The sequence below is a fragment of the Neurospora tetrasperma genome (genome assembly GCF_000213175.1).
Source record: "Neurospora tetrasperma FGSC 2508 unplaced genomic scaffold NEUTE1scaffold_3, whole genome shotgun sequence".
In the NCBI taxonomy this organism is placed as follows: Eukaryota; Fungi; Ascomycota; class Sordariomycetes; order Sordariales; family Sordariaceae; genus Neurospora; species Neurospora tetrasperma.
The window spans coordinates 1,851,631-1,873,715 of NW_009799101.1; the positions used below are offsets into that span (position 1 = coordinate 1,851,631).

Genomic DNA, 22,085 nt, shown 5'->3' on the forward strand with positions numbered 1-22,085 from the left:
GGGAATTCCAAAAAAAAAAAAAAAAAAAAAAAAAAAAAATAAAAAAAAAAAAAAAAAGGAAAAGAGAAAAAAAGGGATCTGAGGGGAGGGAATCGCTGCCATGCCTTCACTTCTACTTCCTCCTTTCCACTTTTGCTCGCCAAATTCGCCCAGTCTCCCAAGTACTTTCTACCTGTTTGGAACACGCATTTACATCTGCTATGTACTTCCCAGAAGGGCTAGTACACAGTAAACAAGCTAGATGGTTATCCACTCTGCCCATTTCACGGAGTTTACTGCCAGACAAGGATTTGGAGCTCAAGGGACACTCCATGGAAAAGTTGGGACTCGGGTAGTAACCGTGACGATCGGTTGAGATATCGACGGGTCTTGACGCCAATTGGGCGGCCAGGGGGGGATGAGCTCGACTTCATCCAAGCAGACGTGACAGACCAAGCCAAGCATGGTTGACGAGATGCACTACGATTCAATATGTGCGTCACATCAACCCTTTTCGAAATCTCTGGTTCTTTTTGAGACAAAGACCTTCCAGGTGAGGGGGCTGGCACACCCCGTGGCTGCACCGAAAGGCACACAAACGGAGCACTTGCGCAACGTCGGCAGTGTGAATCAGTCCCTCATGCTAATTAGACGGCAGTTCAGACGGCCTCAAGATGAGATGCCTCCCGTCTTTGTCACTCTCGAGGATATCAGGCCACCCGCTTGTGTTTGTGTTTACTTCTGCGGTAGCCAGCCATCCTGGTGATACAATGCTCGGCTCTGCCTCAACAGGACAGTCAGGGCAACACTTAAGCTGGCTTCCACCCCCCATCCCCAGATCCCATTTATCCTCCACCAACGTCCACACTTTCGCTTTCCTCCAGTAAAAGACGAAACAAATCCGAGCGAGCTACCTGATATCCGCATGGAGTCTCGCACCATGTGGGTGTCAGGATCACCTCTGTCTCGTCTGGAGCACTCGGTGGGCCGCCGCACTATGTACTTGTGAAATGTTGAGCATCATCAATTGGCCTCTTTAATCAAGAAGAACTTGGGCTCACTCGCGTCAAAGCTTCAGTTTCCCCAACTCGTGACAGAGTATACTAGATATTATAAGTTTGCTTGACGTAACTTCGAATAGGAAAGATCTCGATAGGGCATGGCTCATATCGAGCACAAAAAGGGGGCCAATTCCGTGCGCTGCTACAAACCTCAGTTTGATTATGTTCAGGAATTTAGCACATGAGATAGTCGCAGTCCATGACGTCACGAGATGTGGGACTGTCGGCTTGTGGGTACGAGGCCTGGCGCGGTCTGGACACTATAGGGCCACAATGCAACCTCGTCCATTGGACCTTCACGCGCATCATCAAACGAAACAAAACAAGCCCGAGACCCAGGAAAACTTGAAGCAATCCAATATTACTGAGCTTCACCACCACACAATGGTGAACCTCCAAGCCACCTTGCATCATGTCTTTGAACCCCCCATCGTCTGTTGCCAGTTTTTGTGATACTAGATGCATGACATTTGCCAAGACGACCCCGAATGGCCGCTGTCGGCCACGACACATGGGATGGGCAACGAACGGTTGTGATTGTTGATAGTGATCATCGATCCCCCGTTATGTTTTTGTTTTACTTGGCAAGAGTGCACATGTGATGACGAGTAGGAAGAACACTGTGAGGCTGTGAGCAAATTTGGTTTTATGGCTACTGTACTTGTACACTAAGGCTGATATTCGAGTGCTTCCATCGGTAAGATGGACATGGCCCCAAGCGCAGCTGATAGGGCTGGGCTGTAAGGCGTTCCAAAAACCTCAAGCTGTCACTCTTGGTGCTTAAATCCGTTCATCCTCCGGTTACCGGGTCCACGACCGATCGTGAAGCAGTTAAGGAACTGCACATTTCGCACCCGGCAAGGGAATCTATAGGTATAATTTATCACCCAGGAACTAACAACAGGATTCTGACACCAACCGCACAGAAAAACGAAAAGGCAAATGTTATGGTTGTTCTTGAACCAACTACTATCACGCACTAGCATTGGACATCACCAAAGTCACCGATCGGATACAATATCCTATACCGTTTCCCAGTATATCCTCGTCCTGACTAATATGAACTCGAAGACAGTGGTTTGACGCTGAGGTCTGGACAACAGTCCACCGTCGGTGAGGGCTGCGGGAAGGACCCGGACCTACATCTCACCTCGGTGAACGGAATGACGGGAACAACAAAAACGGTTCGTGCAGTCTCTTCGATCAAGACAGTCACATGACCCTGGCCGGGAATTTGAAAAAAGTGGACGTCGCGCCACCCACCCAGCGGCGCGCCAAGGGAGAGCTGGAAGCCTGGAGAAAGGGAAGCGAATGACTGGCAGCAGCTGCTGCAGCCGACAGTCCAGTAGGTACTGGTTTGTTTCAGTTGTTAGCTCGAGACCTCGTGTCAACTTTCCTATGCGTCTTCATAGCCAACTAACGTGTGTTATTACCTTGGAAACGCCATTTCCGATATTTAGTATATTATCTTATTTCCTATTAAGACCTTTATAATTTATAACCAGCCTTTTTGACTTGTCTTTACATGCTTTAGGACTATTTGGGAGAGATTTGGTCTGGTGTACACAATCAGACGTACATACCTACCTAGTGTACCGAGCTAACAAGCAAACCAGCATCGGACTGTGGTTTGCAGGATTGGCCATGCCCTGCGGCGAGATATTGCAGCTGTCAAATCGCCTCACGTCGTGTCCAACAAGCAGCGCGGCTCGGGATTGGACGCCGAGTGGAAGGTCAGGGTTGCAAGGTCGCACTCGTCGCACCCGCCTGGGGAATCTTGGAGTCCAGGCAATTCTCCTGCGAGTGCAGGTGCAGGCAGTGCCTGTGAGTGTCCATTGCCCCTGGGGTTTCCGTTGTGCAGCGACAGCGGAAGAAGTGGCAGGCCCGGCATGGTGGACCGAAGCCTGCATTTTGACTTTCCTCATCTTTCTTTGTTTGTTCTGTCGCCTTATCCACTTTTTCTGCCTTTTCTTCACTTGGATCACCACCTGCAGGAAGATACATCTCTGCGCGTCCTCCAGCCTTGCCATGCCATATACCCAATAGATTTGGTTCAGAGCGCCCATTGCATGTTTCAGCCTTTCGACTATCCGGACATATTATCTACAACAAACTACAGAGGTAGCGAGCGAGTTGTACTCAGACACCAAAACACCCTACCCACTCTCCCTCCACTGCTTACGAGATTCCGCAGCGGCGGGATACCCACCGAACAATCCCACCGAACTAAGAACGGGGCGAGTCCACCTTTCCGTCGCGCCGCGCCTTTTCTCGGCGCAGGCCTCCCGAAACGAAGAGACCCCATTCAGTTCCATACTTTCCTTTTCTCTGCTGAGCCTGCTCCACGAAACGGAAGCTCGATCTTTGAACCCACTTCCGTCGGCTGCCTTAGCACAAGAACAAAAAAAAAGCCGTATCGATACCCTTACCTACTTAGCTACTCCGTACAGCTCGACTAGTTTCTCTCTCTACGCCTTACGCCCCTCTTCGTCGTCATACGTCGTCGCTCTTTCTTGTCTCTCTTTATTTTGTTATTAGTAACCCATATACTGTCAATCTGAATCAGCACCGGCCCGCAAAGCGAACGAACGACGACCTCGGGAGGCGGAAAAGATAAGAGCCATGAGCATTTTCAACCAAAAATCCAAGTTCAAAATCAAGACCGAGATCCGCACCGTCCGCGAGACCGTCGAGCGTCCCAAACTCAAAGCGTCGACGTCCTCCTCGAGCATACCCACCACCGGTTCCTCACAACACTCCAACGTCCGGATCGCGGGGGCGGGGTCATCTCTGTCGCGCGCCTCCTCCACGCCCAGACTCAACGGAACCAGCCACACCACCTCTACCTCCTCCTCCGCCCGCGCCTCCCTCACCAAGGTCACCACAATCCCAACCGCACGACGGATACAGAGCGCGTCGCCCATCCCGTCCATCAACGGCGACGGCCGGAGCAGCCGCAAGCGGCGTGCAATCAAGGCCTCGAGCCGGTCGCCCATCAGCCCGCACTTTTCTGAAGACTCGGATTCGGACAGCAACGGGGACGAGAACTGGGAGGACAACCTGGACGCTCGCAAGCGTCGCAAGCGGGTACACGATGAGCGACCCGTTGACGTGAACCGGAAGTTGCGACACCCAAAGATCTGGAAGGGCGAGGATGCGGATCAGGTGGAGCGGATACCCGGCCCGGCAATTATACATGCGGCCAAGGTTGCGAGCCTGGAGCACAAGTGCAAGCCCGCGCTGGGGCTGAAGAACGAGGAGGTTGCTGTGAGGTTGCAGTATCCTGGGGCCAGGTATCCTGAACGGTGGGTAGTCCTCTTTTACGATTCTGTTCCTCTTATTTACCCCCCTCAAAGAGCATGAAGCTAACTCAGCACGTGTGCGCATCATAGGTACGAACTCGTAGAGGGCAAAGATAAGATTGATGCCGTCAAGGACATCGAAAAAGTAGTACAATTAGCCGCCTCGACCTATCTCACAGACGAAGAGGGCAAGATTTTTCTTGACCATCAAACAGGCATCCTCCGAAAGCTCGTCAAAAGCAAAAACCGATCCGACGGCCCCGGCTTCAAAGCCGCCCTCCGCGAATACAACGACGAATTTCTCAAGCTCATGCACAAGGGCGTCATTGTCCGAAACCTCGACAAGATGCACGGGATACCGCGCGAGCTGGTGGATTTCATCCTCGACCAAGTATACGACCGCACCGTCGCCCCACGGGTCGAGCTCTTGGCCAAGTACCAAAACGGCAGCGACAACGTTTACGGCGAACTAAACCACCCTTTCATCTCCGACATTCTCGAGCGGACCAACCTGACCTCGGACAAGGTGTTTGTCGATCTCGGCTCGGGTGTCGGCAACGTGACGCTTCAGGCAGCGCTCGAGATTGGGTGCGAGAGCTGGGGCTGCGAGATGATGGAGAATGCGTGTAACCTGGCCGAGGCGCAGTATGACGAGTTCATGGCCCGCTGCCGGCTGTGGGGGGTCAAGCCCGGCAAGGTACGCCTGGAAAGAGGGGACTTCCGTAAGAACGAGAAGATCCTCGAGGTGCTTAAGCGGGCCGATGTGGTGCTCGTCAACAACCAGGCCTTCACGTCGCAGCTTAATGACAACCTTGTCAGTATGTTCCTGGACCTGAAGATCGGATGCAAGATCATCTCGCTCAAGACATTCGTGCACGACAACAAGAACGCCGAGAACGATGTGGCCACGTCGATCCTAGATGTCGAGCACCTTACGTATCCTGAAGGCTATGTCAGCTGGACTGGCGCTAGCGGGACATATTGTATTTCGACCCGGAGGTGATGCAACGGCCAGGGGGTAAATGCTGCGCTGGGTTGGGGAAACGAGGAGGTTAGCGAGCTCTTTCCTGCTTTAGGGCTCCTGGGACCATGATGATGATATCTGGATCAAAACATTTGCAAGAGTATGCGCCTATGATGTGTCTTGTTATTCTAGCATAGCGGTTTCTGGATGGCGCGCCTGAAAAGCGAGCTTGTGTTATCCGCGTTGTATGCGCTTTGTTTCTTCATACTGATTGATATACACAGTATGTATGCGGAAAATAGGTGGAAGGGAAAGGGATGGGAAGTGTAAAAAGGGAAAGGGAGAGGATACCGGGTTTTTATATCGTGTACATACATACCTTTTATAACAGTCCCTGTGTAGTCATACTACGCTGGCTGCGAAGCTCATTACCAAAGATACCCAACCCGAAACTCCCGCACTGTGCCGATCAAAGCATTGTAACCCATATGCCTATCTCCCTCTGGTATCTTTTGCCTTGATCAGGGTGCTGGCAGCGTTCTTGAAAAGGATCATGGAACCTTTTTCAAAGATCTCAGACAGCCATCTTTGCCCTCCTCTTGTTGTTCATATGTGCATCGCGCCGTGTGATGCTCTCCCTCGCTGTTGGGATCCGCGAACCTGAAATTCCTTGCTTTCCATCCTTTATCGTCTCCTGGAACCGGATGACCGATGACCGGAACCCGACGTCGAATCATTCGCCATGTTCATGGCCTCCGCCTCTTGCCCGACCCGCTTCATGAAGCGGGCTACAAGCTGCTTGTTCTCCGCCTCCATCTCGGAGCGCCGCTTTTCGACAAGATCCAGATGGGTATTTAGCACCTGCAATTCATCCTGGACGTCCGCCAGCATCTTGCTCTTGGCGCGCAGCTCCTCCTCCCGGTCTCTGAGTTTGATAGTGAGCGTCTTCCTCTCGGCCGTCAAGGTTTGTAATGTCTTGTTGTCCGCTGTCGTCTTCGTGCGCAAGCGGACGAGCTCCTCCTCGACTACATTCAACCGCCGCTGGAAATCGCCCTTGGCGCGGAGGGCTTCGGCTAGATCGACACGGAGGCGGGCAAGAAGGGCAGAGTCGGCGGCGGTCGGCGCAGTTGTTGTCGAGTCAGGGGCGACGGCATCGGTCTTGGTGGTGTCTCGGTCTCGGGGCTTGTTGGTGGCGCCGCTACTTGACGAGGAGGATGATAGGTAGGTCTCGACTTGCTGTTCGAGGGCCGCCTTTTCGGCTTCGAGTACGGATATGCGGTCGAAGAGTTGCTGGCCTGGAGTACTTGCATGTTCAGGATGATGTTTGCTGGGTGGTAAGTTTTGAGGAATGGATGAAAGGGGAGCGGTGGGACTTCAAGCAAGCAAGCAAGACAAGACAAGAAGACAAGACAAGGAAGGAGGGCAAGGCCGAGGCAAGCAACTAACAGGTATCCACAAGCTCTCGGTTGACGGGATTCCGCTGGTCGGCATCCATGAGGGATGAAAGATACTCGTCGCGCCAGCCGGGCATTTTGTTAGATTGCGGCGGAGAAAAGGTCCGTAGCAGATGACTGGGAAGCTGGGCTCAGATAATCAAGAAGCGGGAAGTCAGAAGAATAAGGCTCCGGAAAGTTGGGAGATGGTACAAATTAACCGGCATGATTCGTTCCTGTGCCGGAGGATGGTGATGATGCAAACATAAGGTAGCGACGCTGGTCGGACCGGGAACTTTATCTTTAGCGCACCTGAGGAGGAGCTCATGATGGAGGGGCTTGTGGGGCTTGACAAGGGGACTGGGTACGGTAGGTACGGTCCCCACACGGTGACTCCACGGGCAAGGCCTGATCAACGACAACTTCGTTGAAGAGTAGGGGGGAGGCATCCATGGCATCCCACCGTGTGCGCCTGCCAGGTCATCCAAGGAACCTCCGCTAGCGTATCACCCACTGCAGTGCAGCCTGAGCCGCCCGGGGGGGCTGTTGCAGCCTGTTGGGAACGACAACACCTCCCCCACATGCGGAATCTCGTACCTTGCTAGAGACCTCATTCATGCTCATTCTCATCACTCTCAACTCACACCCAAATATGCAAACATGATGATATGATGGAGGTCCCTCATCCAACAGCAGGATGGGAACAGGTTGGCGAAAAGTTTTACCGCAAGACCCAACTGTACACCCAAGTTTTTGATGCGGACCTAGACCTTGACAACTACATTGTTGCTGGTGCCCCCTACGGCGGAGCTGTTGGTATTGTTTTCCTTGTGATCCCACTCGATGATGACGTGTTCCAGAAAGGTCATGCTCTGACACTGCCCTCACAGCTCTATACCGAGATGAGGAGAAACTAGTAGCCTTCGCCGCAGGGAGGCCCTCCAAACCGAGCATAGACATCTACAGCTGTGCCGGGAAGCTCATCAGGCGCATTCCGTGGGACAAGGGGTCTATCAAGGGCCTGGGTTGGTCCGAGGATGAGAAGCTTCTGGTTGTCACGGGAGACGGCACCGTGAGATGCTACTACGATCTCCAGGGCGACTTCACCCAGTTTTCGCTTGGACACGACGCCGACGAGATTGGGGTTCGGTCATGCAAGTTCTACGGCCACGGCCTTGTTGCTCTCTTGAACAACAACTCGCTCGTATCAGTCTCGGCTTATGATGAACCGAGACCCAAACTCCTGGCACAACCTCCCGAAGGCCAGGTCCACTCCTGGTCTCTCGTTCCGCCTGCTTACACACTGTCGAGATCCGTCGAGGTCTTGCTGAGCATCGGCCAGACAATCTACGTCTCTGACGCCAGCGAATGCGAAGACCGCTTCATCGATATTGGGCCCTTTTCACACATCAGCATTTCGCCAAATGGCAAGTTCGTTGCCTTGTACACAAAAACTGGCAAGGCTCACGTCATCAGCAGCGACTTCCAGACTCGTCTGAGCGAGTACGTTTCCAAATCCAAGATCCCACCACAATACTTCGAATGGTGCGGTAACGATGCCGTCGTCATTGCCTGGGAGGATGAAGTTCGGCTCGTCGGGCCCGGGGGTTCATTAGCCAGGTTCTACTACGACAATGGCCGAATCCATATCCTCCCCGACTTCGACGGCGTGCGCGTTCTCGCCAACGACACCTGCGATTTCCTGCAAAAGGTTCCCGATGTCATCGAGGAAGTCTTCCGTCTGGGCACCGACTCGCCCGCGTCCATCTTGCTAGACGCGGTCGAACAGCTCGAGATGCAGTCACCCAAAGCCGACGATAACATTCAGCTCATCCGGTCCAACCTCGTCGAAGCCGTCGACACGTGTGTCAACGCCGCCGGCCAGGAATTCAGCATCCACTGGCAAAAACAGCTGCTGAAGGCCGCCTCCTTCGGCAAGTCTGTCCTCGATATTTACAACAGTGACGATTTCGTCGACATGTGCGAGACCCTTCGCGTGCTCAACGCCGTGCGCTTCTTCGAGATCGGCCTTCCCCTATCCTACGAGCAATACCAGCGCCTCTCTCCTTCGGGCTTAATCGCCCGTCTGCTTAACCGCCGCGAATACCTCCTCGCCCTCAAGATCGCTGGCTACCTCCGCCTCCCCACCGACAAGATCTACGTGCACTGGGCCTCGGCCAAAGTGCGCGTCGGCGCCGAAGACGACGATACCATTTGTCGCAAGATCGTCGATAAGCTCTCAGGCAAACCGGGTATCTCCTTCGAAGCCATCGCTCGGGCGGCCTACGACGAAGGCCGTGGCCGTCTAGCGACCGAACTGCTCAACCATGAACCGCGCGCAGGCCGACAGGTACCGCTGCTACTCAGCATGGAAGAAGACGAAGTCGCGCTCGACAAGGCCATCGAGTCCGGCGACACCGACCTCGTCTACTTTGTGCTGCACCAGCTCAAGCGCAAGCTGCCTTTGGCCACCTTTTTCCGGGTCATCAGCAGCCGGCCGACGGCCACGGCGCTGGTGGAGGCGTCGGCGCGTCTCGGTGGCGGCGTGGTCCTCGGTAACGTTGATGAAGGTCAACACGCTGCCAGCCATAACTACAACCAAAGCGGAAGCGGCAGCACTACCACTTGCGAAGATACAGCTTTGTTAAAGGACCTCTACTACCAAGACGACCGACGCGTCGATGGCTCCGACGTCTTTGTGCGCGAAGCTTTACGCCAGCCAGAAGCCCGAACAGCAGCGGACAAGCTAGCGCTAGCAGCCAAGTTGCTATCTGACAATGCCAAGGAGAACGCGTTTGAGCTTTCGGCGCTCAAAGAGGCGACGACGCTGCTGAGGATGCAGGAGGCGTTTGATCGTGATCTGCACCCGGAGACGTTCACGGGTTTGTCAGTTAATCAGACTGTGTTCAAGCTGATTAGACTGGGGTACCATGGAAGGGCAAAGAAGGTGCAGAGCGAGTTCAAGGTTACTGAGAAGGTTGCTGGGTGGATTCGGTATGTTTTTTTTGTCTCCTTCACTTGCCCATCATGTTCCTCTCCTTTCCCCTTTACTTTACTTCTTTTTCACCCATCACTAACTAGAACCTACCAATCGCACGCAGCCTCCAAGCCCTAGTGTCCAAACGCGACTGGTCCGAAATCGAAGACCTCGCCTCCAAAAACCGCAAGTCACCCATTGGTTGGGAACCTTTCTACACCCAAGTGCTGCAGGCGGGCAACCAGCGACTGGCGGCGACTTTCATCCCCAAGTGTGCGGCCTCTGGTGGACTGGAACCGGGCGCGACGATTGGCATGTACGAGAAGTGCGGGATGCGGGTCAAGGCCGCTGAGGAGGCGGTGAAATTCAAGGATGCGGAAGCTTGGGCGAGGTTACTGGAAGAGGCGGGTAAGGGCACGCAGGAGGGGAGAGAGATTGAACGGTTGGGGCAGAGCGTTTTTAGGAGATGATGGGGCGGGGGGAAAAGTTGGCTGATGGAAGGGTATGGGGGTTATGAATTAGGTCAGGCATTTGTGGTTTTCGGTCGTTTGTTCCCCCTCTCTATGAATCGAATACAAGTGAAGTGGTATGGCTTTTGGACGAGGCAGCTTCGTGGTAAGAGAGTAGAAGGAAGATCTTCCTCTATTTCGTCTATGTCACTCGTCGACGTGAGGCTCAATCTTAAGCGTAGTATTAAAATCCATCTGAAACTCAAGTTAACAAGACTTCAACACGTATATTATCTAGCGCCAAGTAAACTGGTATCGCTATGCCCCATTATTTCGCCATGGTTAATATCGCTGTGTAGATCTGACAGAAATCAACAATGCCAGCCTAACCCGTGATTCGTACTATTCGAGAAAATGAATCGAGCCTTCCTTTTCCCCACAACAAACTCCTCAAGACACAAACGGTGATGACGCTGTCTACATACTATCAACCATCCTCCCACCACTCAACAACAAAATATGGAATCGTTTCTTCCTCTGACTCTCACTTGACCACTCAACAACGTTGCCTCTCTGCTGCCTGGCCTGTTTAGCTGTTGTGCTCTGGCCTTTTCCTCTTGCAAGGTTCAGAGCAGAGAGATCGAGCAGCCGGACAATTGTTTATACTTCTTGCTTCTGACAAATGTCCCGTATCGTATGTGCCTCAAGCTGAAACCTGCAAATACTTCTTCCTTTGCCTCTCCAAGTCAACAAAGACCTCCAAACTCCTTCGGATGCCAGCGTCCATGATCCTTATCGACAGTGACGCAACCAACAGCATATAGTATAAAGAAAATCACTCCACCAAGACCGATGAAGGAGAGATGGTGAAGACAAAATAACGCCCCCTGCAGTGAACGCTAAGCAGAGTGTCATCGTATGTCACCTGCTGAATAGCTGAGCTGTCTGTAGACCGCAGACATTAGACCACCGTACTAGCCGATGCAATAGGGGGCCTGTCGTGTATAGCCTGCTGGATGGCTGATGAGTTGATCGTAGACAGTGGACCGTAGGCTGTACAAGCCCAAGCAAAAGGGGGCTGATGTACACTAAAATCGCCGGGGACAAGAACAGAGGCTATGTACTCCCAGTGGCCCCAGTGATGTGAGCACCTGCGACTGCGGCTTCGAGACTGGCTAGTCTCGAAGCATTGTCGGGTTCTCCGTTGGCTCGCGTGCGTGTGGTGCTGCCACCATCAAAGACCCAAGGCCCAACGTCGTTACGTGGTGTGATCGGACCCTCGTGAGTGCTAACCGCGTGAACGATTCCAGTGGGCGACGGAGTTCTGGCGGCATCTCGAAAACCTTCACCTGCTTGACCATTGACTGCAGCTGGGTTCTGCCGAATGGGCACTGGCTGCGACGTTGAGTTATGCGAGACCACGGGGCGGCTAGTCCCGTCGAAAGGATTAGATACAGCGGACTGTTGCGGGTTCGAATACAGCATCGTTACGTCACCGCTAGCGTCTGTTTCGTGTTGGTGACTCGACGTAACCGCTGCCGGTCGAGCTTGGGCGTCGTTGGAGCTGGCTTGACTTTCATCTTGAACGTATACGGCGTCTTCCATCTGTTCGTCAGCCTCCAGTTGCTCCCAATCCTCCGGATCGTCAACTTCAGCCTCAAGATCGGCAGCGGCACGGCAGTTAGGGCATATGAACTGAGGATAAGATGGCGACGACAGCAATGATCGGATGCACTTGTAGTGCCATGTATGCGAGCAAGGGGCTACAAACAGGGACTGGCAGGGCTGTCATCCGAAGGTTTGATTAGTCACCAGAAACAAGATGAGAAAATAGCTGATGGGATGAAATGGTTGTGGGTTACTTACCCCTATGCTATTAAGACAGATCGAGCAGTCTTGCGAGTATGACTGGGAAGCGCCATTCGCAGAACTTTGGGCTGTCATGTTTCTAAGCCTCTTGTGCGTTTGCATGCTGTAAAAGTGTCAGTTAGTACCTATGTTAAATGAGAACGCACGACAGGTTCAGGAGCCTGCAGCATAAAACAAGACGGCGAGCGATGAAATACTAACTTGAAGGCGTTGAGTTTGGCCTGCCAGCCACGATTTAGCTCGAGCCTCATTTTGACACAGCGGAATATCATTTCCTCGCCTCCCTTGAAGTCGATTCCCAACTGTACGATATCGCCATCATTGACGGGGAAGGGCTTGGATTCAGTCCCTGGAGGACTGAGGCGTATGTGGTTGAGGAAGGTCCCACTACTGCTTTTGACATCTTTGATAAACCACTTTCCGTCTTCATACCAAAACTCGCAATGCCGCCTGCTGACGACCTTGCTTTTGAATCCTACGGGCGCTGCCGAGGGCACATTATGCGGAACCACCGAAGGTTTATCTCTTTCGGAATATCTGCCGACGCGAATGACTTCTTTTCCGGTTGGTAAAGTGCGTGAGATCGGAGAGAAGGTAAGCGACGGGCGTGTCGCCCTAGGGTCGTAGAAGGTGCTGAAACGTATCGAGGGAAGCGACTCCATGTTTCCACCAGTTTCAGCCCTGGTCGCAATGTCGCTTGTAGTCGCGGATCGAGCCCTGGTCATGGTGGCCGCGTTATTGTTATTACTAATGATGTTACCCGTAGAGGAGCTGTTGCTATGGAAAGTGTCTGCAGCCACCCAAATGCCGTGGTCATCCGAAGGAGAAGCTATCCCTGGAGGTACTGATGTCGTCGGCGAGGTAACAGTAGGCGACTCCAGAGATGCAGAAGCGACGCCGTCGGTGAGGGAGTGGGAACGGTGCGGGAGAAGAGAAAAGGGCGTTCGATTGGACCGCACCGAGGCCGAGTGGTTGGGATTTACAGTCGCGTCGTTGGTCGATAGCGAAGGCGAATGTCGGGAGGGGTGCGCAGGGTCGCTGTGGCCGCGGGAAATGAAGGGGATATGGATGGAGGAGAGAGAGGAGGAATTCTGGTGATGGGCGCGGCCGTGGTGAGACGGGTTGCGAGCTGCGGAGACGAGATTGTTTGCGCTGGGGATGGCGGTGTTATTGTTGTTGTTAGCGGCGGCTTTTGCACCTGCTGTGGCTGTGGGGGCTTCGGGGCCCGAACCAGGGCCAGCAGACGTGGTGGTGGTGCTGCTGACCGTGCCGCTTGACGAGTTGGAGACTTGCGGGTTGGAGGCGGATTGGTGGGTGATGTCGGTGTGTATAGGTAAGGTCACGGAGTGATGTCCCGAGACGTTGACAGGCGAGTTGGGCGTCGTCGTGGGCGAAGAGTGATCCCGCGACAGGATGTGAGTTTGAGTGTAATTCCGGAGGTAACTCAGCCCGCGCAGTCGGCTTGTTCTCGACGTTGAGCCCGAGCTTCCAGTGGCAGCGGCGGCGGACGTGGGTGAGGCAGCAACACCTGGCGAAGCGACCGAATCACTCCCAAAGCCAGGAAATGCGGGCGCTGGGGTCGAGTGGGTGAACATCATATGCCTCTAGAAGTAACAGGCAACTTAAGGAAGGTAAGGTCGATAGGAGGGCATTTAGAGGAAGGTGCCGGTGACAGCTGTGCGTGCAGATGGATCGATTCCTTCTTCAAGTTGATTTCAACCAGCGGTAGAGGCAACAAGCAAGGGGGGGGAAGGGCCTTGCGACTGTTATCCAATTAATAAACAAATAGAAGGTACCAAGAGGTTGGGGCGGAACGAGGAATAGGTAGGTACTGGCATATACGGCAGAACCACTCGAGTCAGGGACCGCAAAAGGAGAAAAAAGAAATAACAGCGAGGCGGCGGTAGATTTGTTAAAGATGAAAAGAAAAAAGAGATATGGGGAGGTTAGTAGGTCAAGACCTGTGAAAAGTCAAGCAACTGTTTGGATTGTTTTAGTTTTTCTTCTCTAGAGAGCCGTTATCCGTACCATCCACCCAAACAACCTGGAAGTTGACCAGGAGTCCAGCCCAGGCAAAGCCAGATTCCAAGGCCCAAGGGGGTCCTCTCTGGTGGCTCTGATGGGGTCCTCTGCTAGTAGGTATCGGGGCGATTCTCAAGGCCTCAGGTCCTGTCGAGCTGTGCCGACCAAGCCAGAGACCCCGGAGCAGACAAGCGAAAGCGATCCAAGGTGGAAATGGGCATGATAGATGGATAAATGGGGGTGGGTTGCGCCGGGTGCAGAGCACATGCCGTCCATTTGTGATCCATCCAGTCCATCCATACCTCTACGTACCCGTCAGGTCGTCAGGGCACCGTGAGGCCCTCGGACCATCCATCCACATGCGACCGTTGTCTATACATAGTGTCTATGATGCCCATGATGGCCTTGATATCGCCCTTGGTGTAATGGTGTAATGACTGCTGGATTGGACGTTTGGATAGGTGCTGACTTGGGTGGTTCAGCTGCCTCCCTAGATACTGATGAACCGATGCTCCTGGCTGCAGGAGTCTGGCGTGGGAGATGAGGCATGGATTGAAAAAAAAAAGCACAAAGGGTTGCTCTTGGCTGGCATGGTGCGATTAACCTTTCCCTATGCGGCCATGTCGCTATACAGACGGAGCCTGACCTTGATATGAGGCCAGGTGCACATCGGATATGACAGCTCAGGTGCCCCTATACACTACAGATACTCTACTTCAACAAAGCTTGACATTTCACGAATCCTCAGACCATGAGGCTGTAGATATCTGTAGGTAATCTGCTGATGCGTTGCCCGTTGTCTGCCATGTCGTCGATATGCAAGTCTCTCCCATCTGAAGAAAGTACCCACTCACGGCGTGTACGTACAGTACCTCTACCGGGCACCTAGCGAGCGGCTACTTCCGGACAATTGTCTCCAGAGCATCATACAGGTATCTGGTCCCTTAAACCTCCATCGATAAAATCACTCATAGAGTGTATGGAATTCTTCCAACCTCCCACTCACGCGGCAGCAACCGTGACCGCAGGAACCTCCAAAAGGACGAGAAGTGCCACAGTGCTCAGCTGAGCAGAGAGCCAAAGTGCTTGCGTGCCAAGTCGCTGAGAGCCATCCCACATGTGGACATGGGCTCCGCACGGTAGAGCCGTAGCCTTCCTGGCCAAAGCACGCTGATCATATCGATAAGGCGCCTGTGCAGGGCAGCTACAGGGATGGATTGTGGGGCAAGTGGATTGAGGTTCTGGACTAGGTTCGGTTGGGCTCTGGCACACTGCCTGCACCTGGCTGCGCATTGACGCTCGCTGGACCGATGAACAAGCGTACCCCTGCCTCCCCGTCGCTGCCCTCCACTGCCCTGCTGGTGCCGCGCTTGCTGCCGCCCGCTGGCCGCTGGACCACCAGCCCGCTGCACTCGCTGTCCGTGGTGGGCTGGCAACCTACCTAAGCTGAGGTGCCCCTGCCTGGTGGGCTGCCGTGGTGCCGCATTAGGTTTTCGCTGGCGGCAACACTGAGTGGCCACTGGCGGCACGGCGGGCAGCATTTGCATCCAAGTGCCCAGAAGTCGCGATTGAGCAATGCCATTATACCGGACGAGGTAGACCACCCACCCACATTACGCTGCCGCATCACAATTGTTGCAGCCATGCTGAATCGCTTCCGGCCAGCGCGGCTAGTAGCCCAATCCTCCAGATGCTTGCCCTTGACGAGGGCGCGGGCAGGTCCCTTGCCCGTTAACAATGTCAGGACTTTGGCTACGAGAGCCGCTGCTGTCAACACCAAGGTATGCTCCAAGTCTGAAGAGCCCCCAAAAATGGTCACGATGATGCAATTCGGCAAGTACTGACTATGACTCCAGGAACCGACCGAACGCGACAACATCACTACCCTCTCCAATGGTGTCCGTGTCGCTTCCGAGGACCTTCCCGATGCCTTCTCCGGTGTAGGTGTCTACATCGACGCGGGGTCCCGATACGAGAACGACTATGTCCGGGGTGCCAGTCACATCATGGACCGGCTGGCCTTCAAGTCCACAAGTACGAGGACTGCGGACGAAATGCTTGAAACTGTTGAGAAGCTCGGTGGTAACATTCAGTGCGCTTCTTCTCGCGAGTCTATGATGTACCAGGCGGCTACCTTCAACAAGGCTATTCCCACCGCTGTTGAGCTCATGGCCGAGACCATCCGCGATCCCAAGCTTACGGACGAGGAGCTGGAGGGACAGATCATGACGGCGCAATATGAGGTCAACGAGATCTGGTCCAAGGCCGAACTGATTCTGCCCGAGTTGGTGCATATGGCTGCCTTTAAGGACAACACTCTTGGCAACCCGTTGCTTTGTCCCAAGGAGAGGTTAGATTACATCAACCGGGATGTCATCCAAACATACCGCGACGCTTTCTACAGGCCCGAGCGCCTTGTTGTTGCCTTTGCTGGTGTGCCTCATGAGAAGGCCGTCAAGCTCGCCGAGAAGTACTTTGGTGATATGAAGGCCTCTGATGCTCCCGGCCTCTCGAGGACAGGTTCCGAAACCTCTGTCGACTCGCTAGTGTCCGAGTCCAGCGAGGCCTCGAGTGCATCTTCATCATCCTCCTCGGACTCTTCCGAGTCGAGTGGCGGGCTGCTCTCCAAGCTTTTCTCTCCCAAGGCCAAGAAGGCCACCCCCAACCCCTTCCTCACCCGGGTACCTATTAGCACCGAAGACTTGACTCGGCCCGCTCACTACACAGGCGGTTTCCTCACCCTCCCACCACAGCCCCCACCGCTCAACCCCAACCTTCCTACATTCACCCACATCCAGCTCGCCTTCGAGGGCCTCGCCATCTCAGACGACGACATTTACGCCCTCGCCACCCTGCAGACCCTCCTCGGCGGCGGCGGCTCCTTCTCCGCCGGCGGTCCCGGCAAGGGCATGTACTCGCGTCTTTACACCAACGTTCTCAACCAGCACGGCTGGGTTGAGTCCTGCGTGGCCTTCAACCACTCATACACGGACTCGGGTCTCTTCGGCATCGCCGCCTCGTGCTACCCGGGTCGCACCCTGCCCATGCTCCAGGTCATGTGCCGCGAGCTGCACGCCCTCACCACCGACCATGGCTACTCGGCCCTGGGCGAGCTCGAGGTTTCGCGCGCCAAGAACCAGCTCCGCAGCAGCCTCCTGATGAACCTCGAGAGCCGCATGGTCGAGCTTGAGGATCTGGGCCGTCAAGTTCAGGTTCACGGTCGCAAGATCCCGGTCCGCGAGATGACACGCCGTATCAACGAGCTGACGGTCAAGGACCTCCGAAGGGTCGCTAAGCGCGTGGTCGGTGGCATGGCGAATAATGCCGGCCAGGGAAGCGGCGCGCCGACGGTGGTGCTGCAGGAGGCGACGGTGCAAGGACTCAAGACTACGGAGTTGGGGTGGGATCAGATCCAGGATACAATCGCTCAGTGGAAGCTTGGTAGACGGTAAACGTTTATCAAGGGGAAAAAAAAAGAGTAGGGCGTGGAAAAGTTATGTAAGAGGAGCGCTGTATTGAACTTAACGACACGCACACACCGGAACGATAAAGGCGTTTGAGGTTCCCCACGAGCATCGGGAAGAGGCTAGATGGTTGCTCTGTACAATCGCAACTTTTCTTGGTGAGTTATACAAGATGTGTACATCTTTGCCATACCATACTGTACGATAGCAATGAAGATTTTCTGAATATACAAAAAGTCAAAAGTCATATTTGTGCTGTGGCCTTTGTCCAGGTGCTGTAGATCTCTCGAATGTATCGTTATCTATATTGCAATCCGGATTTAAATACAACCACCAAAGTGCAAGTACAAAACAAGGTAACCATAAAATATCCCAAACATCATTCTACTCCAGAAGCAACGCTACCCTCTTAACTCCTTGTTGGAATGCGTGTACAACCGAGGACATGTAAATGTGCTGTTCTCCATCCTTGTATATCGACTCCCATCGTCCCAAAAGGTACATTACCAAACACCCAAACACCTCTCATCTATGTAAGCAAATACCCCTAACCGACGCCAAACAAAATATCCCTCGCCTATTCCCCAACTGCCCAAACCACGTGTCGTCCTCATTTCATCCGATGCTTGCCGAAATCACCTAACCTCAAAGCTTCGACCTAACAGCCTCCAACCGATACTTGACATCTTTCAGCGCCTTGGTCGTCGGCTTCCAATCGTCAAACTGCTTGAGTAAGCCCTCTACCTCATTCGACAGCTCCGACTTGACAAAATCCTCTTCCAGCAGGCCACGCATGATCCAGGGTAGATGGTACGGATTCGGGTTGGCGAGGGTGCCAGGTTGGCGGGTGGCCATGTCGCAGGGAACGGAGGATTTGCTGTTGGGACGGGTGGGAGAAGGGCTGACGTCGGTTGTTTCTAGGGCGTGGGAGATTGCTAGGCTGTTTGGAGGGGAGGGAGGTTAGTGAGATTGTCAAAAGGGGGGTGTGAGTGAAGGGAAACTGGAAAGAGGGGAGTGAAGAAGGGAAAAGGTGAGGAGGAAGGTTGGGGTCGACGTACTCGTAGACTTGCTCATCGTCGTAAAGACGAGAATGGCCATCGCCTGTGTACAAGCTGCCGGCAAGAGGGACGGAAAGTTCACGGATAAGGCCGTGGTCTGTGACGCCGAGGTTTCGAAGTTTCAGTGCGAAGCCGACTAGGTGGGCAATGCTGAGAATTATCCGTGTAAGCAAAGCACCAAATGGTTGGGTATCAATGGTCACTCACAAGTCAGGGGCATGGATCCGGCCATCGATGAATACGGCCCGGTAGATGTACGGGTGATGGGCAGGAGCGTATATGGCGGATTCCAGAGGGACAAGCTGGTCGTCGATGCTGCCGATATAAGTGATTCGAGCCCCGTAGTTCAATACTGCTTTAACAGCCGCTTCGAGCTTTTTGGATACCTCACTTTGTGGATCTCCGAATTCCCACAGTTCAGCTGCAGATCCCATCAAGATACCTAGCCCAGTTTTGTAATCCGGGAATGGGCCGAGAGAGACACCCGCCATAGCGCAAACACCGACCTTGGCTGTTGGAGAGATGACACCCAGCTCGTAGAGTTTCGCCAACAGCATGATACTAACAGGAACACCCTGAGAATGGCATGCCATGATCACAACGTCCGCCTGACGGATCTTGTCAATCCAGTTCAACAGCAGCTTCCAGAGGTTTTCCACACGCTCGTCAATCTTGCCCTCGCCCTCAAGAGCAACCTTGTCAATCTCACAGTCCCCGCAACCGTGACTCTCGGCCCATCTTCTAATCGCTTCAGCGCCATGATTTGCGAATTTGATCGATGTGCCCGTTGGTTGTCCCGTTATCGGACGCAGATAGTATGTGGGGATCAACCCGTGTACTCCAAACGCGATAGCCTTTTTGATCTTCGGTGGCTCCCTGGCAATGTTGACATGCTTGGGCGCTGGTTGTTGCGTCCATAGCAGGTAGTTTTTTATCTGTCGGACAATAGAAGGGTTCTCTTTCATGCGATACACATTCTTGAATGATGGGAGGACAAGGTTAGGAGGCGGCAGTTTGAGCGAACTCGAACTCTTGGAAGTTCCAGCTTTGGGTGTTCCTTCAGCTTTCGCTATGGGCTCAACCTTGGGTGTATCGGGGCGGGAAATGGGTTCGTCGACCATGGATTGCGGTCTTGCCCGTTTCCCTTTATTCGACGAACTTTCTTTCAATGAAGGTGTGGCTGCCCTCGGCTGGTCATCTTTCTTTACCGACTTCAGTGATGGCTCCTTGGATGGCTCTGTCTCGGGCTCGGTCACATTGGCGTTCTTCGGGTGGGACTCTGAACTTTCCCCCACCACAGCCAACTGGCCAGTTTCCTCTTTCTGTCCATCTTTCATGTGGGAATTCGACCCTGAATCACGGTACCAGAACGCCCAGGTAGAACCTGATTTTGGTTGTTGTGCTGGGGCCGGCTTAGCTGCCTCTACTGCAGGCGCATCCTCCATCTCAACGTCCTCGGAATCCTTTGATGGCGGGCTTGTTGCTCCCTCCTGTGGCTCCCCCGTTGATAATGCTGAATCCGTCTGTTTTGTTTCTGTCGTGCCACTCCCTGGCCAAAACCCAAACAGATAACTCCCATAGCTATAAGTCGGCTTTTCTTGGGGTGCAGTCTGTAACGTAGGCTCCTGAGCGTCCGGGGCCTTTGGCGGATCTCCGTCTGATGGCATATTGTTTGAGGATTCCTCGGTTGATTTGGGGGGTTCGGGTACTTCAGGTTCGCCCCCGTTGGGCCTGGGTTCGCTAAGCTTTGGCAGAACCGGGACGGAGGCAGTTAAGACTGGATAATAATAGTATGCAGATTGGCCTAGCCACCCTAGCCAGCTGGAGGAAGCTGTTTCTCCCGACTGTGGTTCGGTGGTAGTAGACTGTGAATCCGCAGGCTGGTGCATACCATTTGTGTCTGATGTCGGTTGTTGTTGTTGTTGTTGTTGTTGTTGTTGTTGTTGTTGTTGTTGTTGTTGTTGTTGTTGTTGTTGTTGTTGTTGTTGTTGGGTGTCTGGTGATGGGCGATCCTCGGCTTCATTGCTGCCAGTGGTACTAACAGCAACTTGGTCGGTCTTGGCAGCGTTATCGTCCACTGCCGGCCCCGGCTTTGGTACCTCACCGCCTGTGGATCCCCTATCATCAAGGTTCTCGAAAGGTGACAAGTTTGGGAGAGACGAAGATGAAGCTGCACCATCGAGACTGACACTATCCGTGCTTCTTTCTGTGTCAAAACGGCTAAAGTCTGCTCGCTTTTTTGATCCGAGTGTTCCGCCCATGATTGTTTCACGGGCGACTTGTGTTGAGGGTGTCGATTTGCGTGGCCATGAGCCGTACCAACTCCGAGATTTCTGGGGCTGCGAGTCTGTTAGCATCGGGTGTAACATTGAACAGGCTGGATATGGTGGCGGAAGAGAAATAGGCTACCTCTTTCAGCCCTCGCTTGCTCGAAATAGGAGTTGTATTTGCGGTCGCATTGGGCTGGGATGTTGATAGAGCATTGTTAGGTGTCGAGGTCATCGTCGACGAAGGTGGGTTCGAAGCGGTCGGCGTTGGAACGGCTTTTGAACGCCATATAGAGACTGCTAGACTCGAGGACGATTTCGGCGGCATATCGGATGTGGACGTTGAGGACTCGGTGACAACACTACCATCCGCCGGCTCGGTCGGAGGGTTTGGTTTCGCCTTTTTTCGACGACCCATGGTGAAGACCATGGCGAGCAAGGCCAACAACAGATTCCAGTCCCCTAAGATTATAGGGCGAACTTTGGCCACATTGCCGTTTAGTTCGTCAAGTTGAAAGGATCGAAAATGGGAATGCGACGAGTATTGCGTGGCGCCTATACCGTAGGGACAAGTCGACAAGCCGACGAGGCACCGCTCAGGCTACAAATCCGATGTGTACTTCTACTTACACTACCTACACGGCTACCGCCGGCGGGGAGGGAGCGCTTTCATCCATTAGTATCAAAGGCTCCAGCTCGGATGCATGTACGTCATTTGCCAGGTAGCGCACAGTCCAGGGGAACCGGATAGGTAAGTACCTACACTTTATTACCTGGAGAGGGGGACCATGTGAACGAATGCTGATGTTAGGTATTACAAGTACTTAATGGTCTAGTGTAGTATCAAATTCATTCTTCCATCAGACTAGAATGATATTCCAATACCGTACGATCCTAACATTAGACGACATGTTAAGTGGAAGTGTAGGTACCTCTAGACAGTTGTACACCCCGCCTTGGAGAATTGTACCTCGCAATGGCCAATAGGTAACTCATTGATAGCACGTTCTCAGCAATCCCCTCTATCTCTAGGGTAACGGCCTTCAGTACCCTCCATACTTACCGTGTACTTCCCTGCAACGCATGCGGCTGACCCGCTGGCTGCCCGTCTCCGCCCGTGCAAAAGGTTCGGTACCTGGCCATGAACGTGACAGCGTCCTGTCAGCTGACGCCGTGGCACTCGTGGACACAAGACAGGCGCTAGGTACAGGGGAACCCCGCAAGACTCCAGAACCCCCCC

General features: G+C 53.7%; 6 protein-coding genes across 6 annotated transcripts; 3 read left to right on the forward strand and 3 right to left on the reverse strand.

The window, feature by feature from the left end:
* Positions 1-3,662: 3,662 nt before the first annotated feature.
* NEUTE1DRAFT_146228 (uncharacterized protein) lies at positions 3,663-5,430 on the forward strand (the record flags this gene model as incomplete). The annotated part of the gene is made up of 2 exons (XM_009852474.1): positions 3,663-4,345; positions 4,433-5,430. The coding sequence occupies 2 exons, from the start codon at positions 3,663-3,665 to the stop codon at positions 5,343-5,345; spliced, it is 1,596 nt and encodes a 531-aa protein (XP_009850776.1).
* A 560-nt stretch (positions 5,431-5,990) lies between these two features.
* NEUTE1DRAFT_81458 (uncharacterized protein) lies at positions 5,991-6,970 on the reverse strand (the record flags this gene model as incomplete). The annotated part of the gene is made up of 2 exons (XM_009852475.1): positions 5,991-6,601; positions 6,753-6,970. The coding sequence occupies 2 exons, from the start codon at positions 6,835-6,837 to the stop codon at positions 5,991-5,993; spliced, it is 696 nt and encodes a 231-aa protein (XP_009850777.1).
* A 416-nt stretch (positions 6,971-7,386) lies between these two features.
* NEUTE1DRAFT_122061 (uncharacterized protein) lies at positions 7,387-10,314 on the forward strand (the record flags this gene model as incomplete). The annotated part of the gene is made up of 3 exons (XM_009852476.1): positions 7,387-7,555; positions 7,630-9,733; positions 9,841-10,314. The coding sequence occupies 3 exons, from the start codon at positions 7,408-7,410 to the stop codon at positions 10,184-10,186; spliced, it is 2,598 nt and encodes an 865-aa protein (XP_009850778.1).
* A 651-nt stretch (positions 10,315-10,965) lies between these two features.
* On the reverse strand, positions 10,966-13,629 carry NEUTE1DRAFT_146231 (uncharacterized protein; the record flags this gene model as incomplete). The annotated part of the gene is made up of 3 exons (XM_009852477.1): positions 10,966-11,950; positions 12,032-12,137; positions 12,236-13,629. The coding sequence occupies 3 exons, from the start codon at positions 13,627-13,629 to the stop codon at positions 11,282-11,284; spliced, it is 2,169 nt and encodes a 722-aa protein (XP_009850779.1).
* A 2,070-nt stretch (positions 13,630-15,699) lies between these two features.
* NEUTE1DRAFT_146232 (mitochondrial-processing peptidase subunit alpha) lies at positions 15,700-17,764 on the forward strand (the record flags this gene model as incomplete). Its single annotated transcript, XM_009852478.1, has 2 exons — positions 15,700-15,837; positions 15,913-17,764. 2 exons carry the CDS (start codon positions 15,700-15,702, stop codon positions 17,506-17,508), a joined length of 1,734 nt encoding a protein of 577 aa, XP_009850780.1.
* A 31-nt stretch (positions 17,765-17,795) lies between these two features.
* NEUTE1DRAFT_122064 (uncharacterized protein) lies at positions 17,796-21,263 on the reverse strand (the record flags this gene model as incomplete). Its single annotated transcript, XM_009852479.1, has 5 exons — positions 17,796-18,460; positions 18,579-18,728; positions 18,786-20,784; positions 20,898-20,925; positions 20,988-21,263. 5 exons carry the CDS (start codon positions 21,261-21,263, stop codon positions 18,166-18,168), a joined length of 2,748 nt encoding a protein of 915 aa, XP_009850781.1.
* Positions 21,264-22,085: the final 822 nt, after the last annotated feature.